General features: G+C 43.1%; 1 protein-coding gene across 1 annotated transcript in view; it reads left to right on the top strand.

The window, feature by feature from the left end:
- Nucleotides 1–447: 447 nt before the first annotated feature.
- stag3 (STAG3 cohesin complex component) overlaps nt 448–9,456 on the top strand; it is a gene marked incomplete at both ends in the record, with an annotated part of 71,462 nt that continues 62,453 nt past the window's right edge. Inside the window, 6 exons of the mRNA XM_084332006.1 lie at nt 448–540; nt 2,729–2,932; nt 5,185–5,281; nt 6,611–6,687; nt 7,324–7,528; nt 9,275–9,426. Of these exons, the coding sequence (XP_084188132.1) occupies nt 448–540; nt 2,729–2,932; nt 5,185–5,281; nt 6,611–6,687; nt 7,324–7,528; nt 9,275–9,426 (828 nt within the window). The remainder of the gene's footprint in view (nt 541–2,728; nt 2,933–5,184; nt 5,282–6,610; nt 6,688–7,323; nt 7,529–9,274; nt 9,427–9,456) is intronic.

The following is a 9,456-nucleotide window of genomic DNA, read 5'->3' as shown; positions in this document are numbered from 1 at the left end:
ATTAAAGATACCCACTGAGAAGTGTTGCAGAATACAGTAGCTAGCGTTACCGGCTACAGTTATCTGAACTTACCCGGCTGCTTCGAGCACGAACATGGCGTCAGACGATGAATCAAAAGTGTCCAGGTACAGCCAGTAGTAAATCACTATGAATTGAAAATGGGGGACCGGACCCTGATGTAAACAAGACGAAAGTATTTCTCTGGTCTGCATCCCCTTAACAATTGTGTGTATTGAGCTGTACTGTATTGTACCCATTCTGCAATCTGTTAAATAAAGTTTCCATTCATTCATTAAACTATTCCGAATTCACATTGCCAGCCACCCCACACACACTAGCAAACTGAGATTCAGCCGTTTTCTTTGTCAGCCTTGGTGTGGTGCTGAATGTTTAAAAAAGAAAAAAATATATATATAATTCTACTCCTCCTGTCTGTTAGTCTTGAGATGGATGACAACATCTCAGATGATTTTGAATACCAGCCAAAGTCCATCACGAAGCGGGGAAAACGGGCCACAAGTGTGACTGCTGGGTCTAAGGTAATTGAGTTCATTATTTATTATCTCCAAAGTCATTCAGACAGGTTATCATCCTCCTGGATGTTGTAGATCGGGGTCTGTATTCAGAGTGGCTGATTAATTGAAAATGGGGGACCCTGATGTAAACAAGACGAAAGTCTTTCTCTGGTCTGCATCCCCTTAACAATTGTGTGTATTGAGCCGTACTGTATTGTACCCATTCTGCAATCTGTTAATACAATTTTCAATCAATCAATCATATTCATGACATGGTCGGATCTCCTCTCTGGTAAACAAGAATACCCTGAAGACTCTGGCAGGAGCACTCATTCAGGGGTACTACGACTATGCTTGCACCTCATGGTACCAAAGCACCTCAAAGGCGCTAAAAACAAAATTACAAACATCTCAAAACAAACTGGTCAGACTACTGCTTGACCTTACTCCTAGAACCCACCTCACCCCTGCCCACTTTGACAACCTAGGATGGCTTAGAGTAGACGACAGAGTACATCAACTTGCAATGGGCCTGGTCTACAAGATACACTACACGACCAAGGTACCCATGTACATGTCAAAATACTTCCCAAAGGTCAGTGAATACCACGATCACAACACCAGAGGGAGCTCCACAAATCATGTTAAACCCAGATTTGGCTCAAATAAGGGACTAAACACGTTTCGCAATTATGCCACATCAATGTGGAATGCCCTACCCAAAGCTGTAAAGGAATGTGGATCACTACCCACTTTCAAAACCTCTCTCAAGGGACACCTACGGGAGACTGCAATTCAACACTGGCCCCTGTAAATATCCTAACCCAACCCCCTCCAATGTACAGTCATTTACCTAGTATGGTTTTGTCAATAGTCCAATGTACAATTTTGTTTGTTTGTACAGTGTCCCCCCCCCCCCTCAATGTACAGTTTTGCTTGTTTATACAGTGTGCCCCCCCCCCAACCACCTCCAATGTAAATTACCCAGTATGGTTGTCAATATCCCAGTGTACCCAACCCCCCCCCACCCAACCTCCTCCAATGTACAGTTTCTACGTCAAATGTATATACTCCCTTTTCTTGACTCCTTCTGTATCACAAACAGTACTGTATTTGCAAATCTGGTATGTCATAAATGTATAGATGTAGCAGTACTGACTATCTGTATGTCATGTATGTCATATATGTCCTGATGAATTGAAAATGGGGGACCCTGATGTAAACAAGACGAAAGTCTTTCTCTGGTCTGCATCCCCTTAACAATTGTGTGTATTGAGCTGTACTGTATTGTACCCATTCTGCAATCTGTTAATAAAGTTTTCAATCAATCAATCAATCAATCAGTCATCATGGGGATTTATTTAGTGGTCCAAGATCAGTAATTTTATTCTAAAAGGGTTGCTTGATATGGATCCATATATGGATTGCTAACTTTGTATGTAAAAATCACTGCTATCCAATGCGAGTACTGTACGTTAGAAGTAACAAAAAACCTTTTTTCAGATTAATAATTCAAATTAATTTAAGGTTTCTATTGCCCATAGGGTCTTGAAACTTATTTAACACAGAAGAACATGTCATCTTTTAATTTAATGTGAAAAAAATCAAAAAGGCCCAAATGTACTTGTCTTTGGGGCCATTGGTTTTCACTTGACGGTAGCAGCGTGAGCCATGGAACCATCATTATTTTTACAAACAAGCCAACACCTTAGGGCTCGGAGGTATACCCAATTATACCCAATATACCTTGCAAAGGTATGGATTTTCCGGTGTCCACAATATATAAATGAATAGTCAAATACAGTTATATACTGTCAAAACTAAGAAATATTGTGATATATTTTGGCTATAACACGGTAACACCCAGCCCTTCGGGTCAAGTGTTCATTTATTAATCCCCTTGGGAAAATTCAGGCAGCATGTGGGGAGGGGAGGTACAGGCAGGAAAAAAGAGAATAATTGAAGTAGAAATAATAATAATAATAATATGAAAATATAAATAATAGAATCAAAGATAATAATACAGTGGCAGTATATTCTATTGATAATAGTATACATGGTATACAATACATAGTAGTAGCACACTGCGTCTGTGCAGTGTTTAGTAATTAACACTTATCTGTGCTATTTACTACCACTAATTCAGATGGCTACATTAATTCAGCCAGAATCCTCCATTGACCCTGCCCTCTCATTTCTTTTTCATCCAAAGCCACCCAAGAGACCCAAGCGTAAAGCTGCAGTAGGGCTCAGATCCAGCCCCATCAACGCTACCCCAGCCAGCCATCCCCAGCCACAACAGCCCTCCCCGGGGACATCTAAGCTGGCCTCCCCTCGATCTGTGAGGAGAGGGAACCAGGCGATCAGAGCATGGGACATGTATGAAGCCATCCGATCTGGAAAGAGTGCCATGGTGGTGAGCACACAGCCAGTAGAAGGATAAGTGAGGGAAGTTCAAGTTCAAGTTCTTTAATAGTTGTCATACAGAAGTACAGAATACTTTCATACAAAATGCTTCTTTCTGTTACGCTCCAGAGACTGTGCTAGACAAGATAGTATCAAATAACATAATAACATAATATAGCATGAATTTAGAAGAAGAAAAATGAGGTCACAGTGTTCGGTATAGACATATGTACAATGTTCTGAGTTACCATATAATATACAATACACAATACTATGCAGTGTACTAATGTACAGTACTATCTAGTGCAAAGCAGAAATGGGATGAGGTACAATTTTAGGTACAATTTACAGTAAGGTGTACGAGTTGTAGTGCAATCCTTCATCCATAAATATAAAGTGTGGGGAGTGGGTGCTACAGTGTGTTTGTGAACCGGAGGAGGGTATATAGCGATAGACGAATGGATGAGTGAAGGGAGGATGGGAGGGATGAGTAATGAGGGGGAAACGACGCCCTCAGAGCCGACAATGAGTGGGATTATCATGCACTGTCAGCAGCTGACAGATGTGACCCTACAGAGTTGCCTTTGATGCGCAGGGAGGAAGGGGTGCTTCCATTGGGTCATGCAAGTCAATGATTGACAGCACATGTCCATCCCAACCATTGTTGGCCTCTGAAGTGCTGCTTCCCCAGTTTCTACTGAGTCCAATCTGAAAAGGAGCAATAAGGGCCATCGGAAAACAATACGAGTGATGGGCAGTAGAAAAGAGGCCGCCTCTACAGTATACTGTAGCGCCACAATGCAGAAGGGAGAGTCCATTGAAACCCCACTTCAGCCCTCTGCACCTGCTGAGAGAGAGAGAGAGAGAACTTTGCTGAAGAAGTTTACTGTGCTATGCTTCCTTTAGTGCATTTCCAGTCCAATTGATTTAAGTTCGCTTTTTTTAATTAATTATTTTTATAACAGATGGTGTGCATAATCTATACATAAAACATTCTAAAGTGGGGTATCTCTTTATTTCTAAGGCGGCCATGCCTGGCCGGGGTGATTATGCAAAGGAGTCAGTGGATGGGAGTGGAATTTGGGGGAGGGGGAAGGAAAGCTTGGGGCATTTATTGTGAAGCGTGACATGCAGACCCCTATAGGTTATAGCCTAGGAGGATAATTAAACGTCTGCGGCTCAATGAGAGGGTGAAAGTGACCACTGGGTGACAGAGGAGAAAGCTGTGAGGCCAAATATTAGAGGTGCCATGGTAAACCAATTCTTCAGAACTGATGCAAGTAAATGGTATGCATTTATGTAGCGCTTTTTATCCAAAGCGCTTTACAATTTCTATGCCTTACATTCACTCATTCACTCACACACTGACGGCGGAGGTAACCATGCAAGGTGCCGACCTGCTCATCGGGAGCAGTTAGGGGTTAAGTGTGTGTCTTGCTCAAGGACACTGACACGCTGCTGGGAGGAGCAGGACTTGAACCGGGAACCTTCTGATTACCAGACGACCACTCTACCTCCTGAGCCACTGTCGCCCCTGACAAGTACTGAGCACTTTATTAAATGTACCAGCCGATACGAGTACCAGCCCTAGTACTTCTAATTCTCCTTAGGGTGATCTGACTTCAAGTGTTTATTAGGTTTGTCATATTGAAAAACACACACACACAAAATACACTTTAGCTTGACCCCACAGCTGGTAGTTATCTATTTTTATATCATCTTCATTGACCTCAAAGAATGCCTCAAACATTGTTTCTCCCCACCAGAGACGTTTTATATTGTGCTGAAATGCATTGAAGTATCTGTTTTGGCACTACTTCATTTGCCAGTAATGAAATAAAAAAAGCTGATATTTTTCCTCTTACCTGAAGTGACATCTATCCATCCAGACAGTTTTGGTGTGATATATGGCGAGTGTACGTTGGTAAAAAAAATAAAGCTGTTCCTAAATGAAACTGTTCACAACGAACAAGGTCTGTTGATTATCTTGAGTAACTGTGTCATGGTTTCTCAAAAGAGACATTGCTGTTGAGTTTTTCAAAGGCATTCGTTGACTCTTTGAGTGACAACAGATATCTCAAACTCAAATCACACCAAAGCTACCTGGGTGGTTAAATAGAAGGGGAAAGCATGTTTTTCTTTGGGGGGGGGGGGGGTGTCGACCGGATGGGTGTCGATCTTGATACGACAAATTACACAGTGAAACCTCTGGCCTTGGGTGCTGCTTCCTCATTGGCTCCATATCTCCCTGTCACTTTTCAGACAGTGGTGGATGAATGGCTCGACAGCTACAAGCAAGACCAGGAGGCGGGACTGCTGGTGCTCATCAACTTCATTGTGCAGTGCTGCGGATGCAAAGGTCAGGGGTCAAGAGATGGAGACGGCAGGGATGGGGGCTGATAGGGGTCAAAGTTCACCAGATAATCTTCTAGTCTGATCCCAGTATAGGCATCGATCAGCACTCCAGTATTGATCACCTCAGTGTGCTAACAATGTGGTGCCTAGCATCGGCCAGGAGCCATCTTAATCCACTGTGTTTTGATGGCACTATATTGTATTGTGAGAATTTTGATTCAAGATTTAAAAGGGATAGTTCAGCTTTTTGGACATCACGTTGTATGAAATACTTGCCAGGAGTGCAGTGGATGCAAAGCTATTCGCTTACTTACAATGTCCCTTCGGAGTTCTGGCCGGGTTCTGAGCGAACCGGGAAAGCTTTAGACAGGCAGCAAACGGCAGAAACGGTGTCACGAAACCAAACCGCTTTAATCCACACCACAACATGCAGGTAAAGGGTTAACCAGCTCCAAAACCACACCACAACATGCAGGTAAAGTGTTAACCACCTCCAAAACCACACCACAACATGGAAGGCAAAGGGTTAACCACCTCCAAAACCACACCACAATACGAAGGCAAAGGGTTAACCACCTCCAAAACAAAACCACACCACAACATGAAGGCAAAGGGTTAACCGCATCCAAAACCACACCACAACATGGAAGGCAAAGGGTTAACCACCTCCAAAACCACACCACAACATGCAGGCAAAGGGTTAATCACCTCCAAATGGTCCTCTGGCATTTTTAAATGGCTCCAACATACAGATACAGATTATTATTATACAGATTATTTTCAGAGAAACAAAATGCTGATTGCAGAATCCATAGTGCTGGAGGACAATGATTTTGTGTTAGAAATAGTTAACGTTAACCCTTTTGCCTGCATGATGTGGATTAAAACATTTTGGTTTTGTGACCCTGTCTGCTTTCGTTTTCGTTTGGTTTTGCACTCAGAACTCCTGACCACAGGACTCTGTAAGTAAGCCAATAGCTCTGCATCCACTACACTACTGTATTTCATACAACCTTTATTCCAGTGGGAAATAAAGAAGAGATGATGAAAAAGATATTGGGCAGATGTTTTCTTGTGCAGTATTTTTTCTTTTTCTCCTTTTTTGATGTAGCGAGCTTCCAGCTAAAGTGATCGACGAATTATTGAATGAAAGTAAGAAAGAGGTGGCTTCTCTCTCCTGTCTGTGTCCAGGTGTAGTGAGCAGGGAGATGTTTGACTCTCTCTCCTGTCTGTGTCCAGGTGTAGTGAGCAGGGAGATGTTTGACTCTCTCTCCTGTCTGTGTCCAGGTGTAGTGAGCAGGGAGATGTTTGACTCTCTCCTGTCTCTGTCCAGGTGTAGTGAGCAGGGAGATGTTTGACAAGATGGAGCATGCTGAGATTATCGGCATCCTCACCAAAGAGTTCAATGAGGTAACAAAGGAATTTATTAATAATTTATTTATTAGATAGTAGTAGTACAGTAGAACAAGCCCCAAGGACAATTTGCTTTATAGCCAGTTGTCATTAAAACACAGTACAGAATGAGGTGCACAGGTTCACATTATATGTTGTAGACACTCATTCTCTACATAATCTTAAAGCGGATTTCCACCTAAATTAAACTGTTCGGTTGTAACTCTTGCGAATGTTATTTTCCTAAAATTTGCAAAGAAGATTTATTTTGAATTCCATTTTTTAGTTATACGCTTTCAAAGTAAGGAATATGCATTGTCTGAAATGGTTGAAGGTGAATCATGTCTCTATATAAAACATCTTTATGAAGAAAAAAAGAGGTAAAAGTTGTAGGTATGGGAACATGACCAATTGTCTTTCCACAATCTCCAGCAGTGCAATTTGATAATGTCATCACATTGTTTTTACCTTATTTTGAGAACTCATAACTTGGAACAGCAGAAAAGAATCTTGGGCAATTTTCAGAAATATGTCAAATCTTTTAGAATTAAGAAGTCAAAAAGTGAGACTCACTCACACACACACTCACTCACACACTTGCCCCCGCAGATGCAACAGCATACTGTCATGTGTTGTGCTTTCCTCCCTGCCCAGGACTCTGTGAACTACCCTCTGATTTCCCCAGGCCTCCACGGGAAGCGTTTCAAGGCAGGCCTGTGTGAGTTTGTGCACGTGTTAATTCGCTCCTGCCAGAACAGCTTGCTCTATGACGAGAGGCTGTTCTCTTCCCTGCTGGCGCTGCTCACCGGCCTGTCTGACTCGCAGGTCCGAGCCTTCAGACACACCAGCACCCTGATCGGTGAGGCGCACACACACACACACACACACACACACACACACACACACACACACACACGCATGCGCAAACACAAAACATCACATGAATCCAAGGACCCCCACATTGATACACATGAATCCAAGGACCCACATTTGAAAAGACACTGTCTCAAGATTGTAGTTGGTAGATATGATTACGTTTCAGCCGTCTATACTGTAATTGAAGAGATGATGGTGGAGAAAGTGAAACCTGTGATCTAAATACGTAGTCATTGTTATATATTCTCTTACTTCTAGTGGATGAAATAGTGAAGTTAAACTACCCCCCCCCCCCCCCATTTTTCTGGGAACCCCCCCAAGGACCCCAGTCTATCCATAAACACATCTCCACAGGTGGTGCACAGACACACACACCCAGTATGCAATATTGCACATTGTACTGAGTAGACTTAGGCTAGCTATCTATTTTTGTACACAGGGTTGACTTAGGATAGCATCTGTATATTATACCAGGGTGTTAACACAAACAGCACATTGGGTTATTATTATCGAGTGTCTCGCCTGTCGAGCATATCAGACTCATCTTTATTAGTATCTTGTTCTCTACCTTTTATTCTTTGATTATTATTGTTTCTATTATCCTGACTGCACCTCCTCCCCAGTGGCATTAATGAATATACATCTTATCTTATCTTAGCTTATCTTACACACACCAGAGTGGCAGTGACCTATTAGCAGACTTAATAATTTTAGAATATTTCTAATATAGCTAATGAATGCTAATGCTGAGAGAGAGTGGGAGTGAGTGAGTTGGAGTGAACAACGATGAAAATGAATTTGAATAAAATAGTTGCCTTTGCCCGATGTGAACAATAGCCGAGGTGTAAGCTCCTTGGGCGGGTGTGAGTGCGCACGGAAAACATTAGGCTGATCTGCCTCAGTATGCGAGATTAGCTGTGGATACACCGAACACCTGTCAGACAGATGCGCACGCAACCAAAAATATAATCTCACTGGTGCATTCACACCTGCAGAGAAAATTATCAAAGGATTAAGACATTTCTACATGGATTTTCTGACAGTTGCTCACATAAAGAAAGGCTGTACCATGTTCTTGTTTAGGAAATGTAAGGTAGTTATTCAGACACACACACACACACATTCTGCACTCTCTCACACACAAACACACCACAGGTCACTTTAAACACATAAGAAAAGGTCACTTTAACACTTTGGATGCCAGCCACGACAATTGTCGTCTTATCAGACCCCCCATTGAGTGCCGATGACGACAAATGTCGTTTGTTTGCCGTATTTCTATTTATTGGCAACACGCCGCCCCCGACACTTCCTGATTCTACTGCGCAGGCGCACCAACCGACCTGTAGGAGTCGCTGTCCACAACGCCCGATCCCCACCCATCAGTTTCCCACCCCCTAATACGGCCAATGTGTATTAGTACGGACGACCAGCTAAACTGAAAGCAAATGTGGAGCGCTGGGCTCGAACTGACGAGCCCAGCGTCTCCAGCATTTCGTGGCGAGTGCCTTGCCCACTACGCCACGTAGCCGCCCACAGAAAAAAGGTCACTTTAAAGGAAAAAAAAACATAACTGGATGGATGTTTTTGTATAGTATAGTTAGTATAGCATAGTGACATATAGTATAACTGTATGTATATTATTATATATCCTTTACCAGTCTTTCTGACCAGTCTGTGTGCTCCTGTGCCAGTCTTTCTGACCCGTCTGTGTGCTCCTGTGCTATAGCCATGAAGCTGATGACGGGGCTGATGGACGTGGCGGTGGTGCTCTCTGCCCGGCTGAAGACCACCCAGCGGCAGCGGGACCTGGAGAGCAACAAGGGGGCCGGGGACCGAGCCTCCGACAGACTGGAGGAGCTGCAGGCCGCAGTCAGCCAGGTCTTAACGCAGAACACGCGCTGTGCTCTT

Source organism: Notolepis coatsorum (assembly GCF_963971535.1).
Source record: "Notolepis coatsorum genome assembly, chromosome: 16".
Classification (NCBI taxonomy): domain Eukaryota; kingdom Metazoa; phylum Chordata; class Actinopteri; order Aulopiformes; family Paralepididae; genus Notolepis; species Notolepis coatsorum.
The sequence above is the reverse complement of the archived record's forward strand: the minus strand, read 5'-3'. Positions and strand labels throughout refer to the sequence as shown.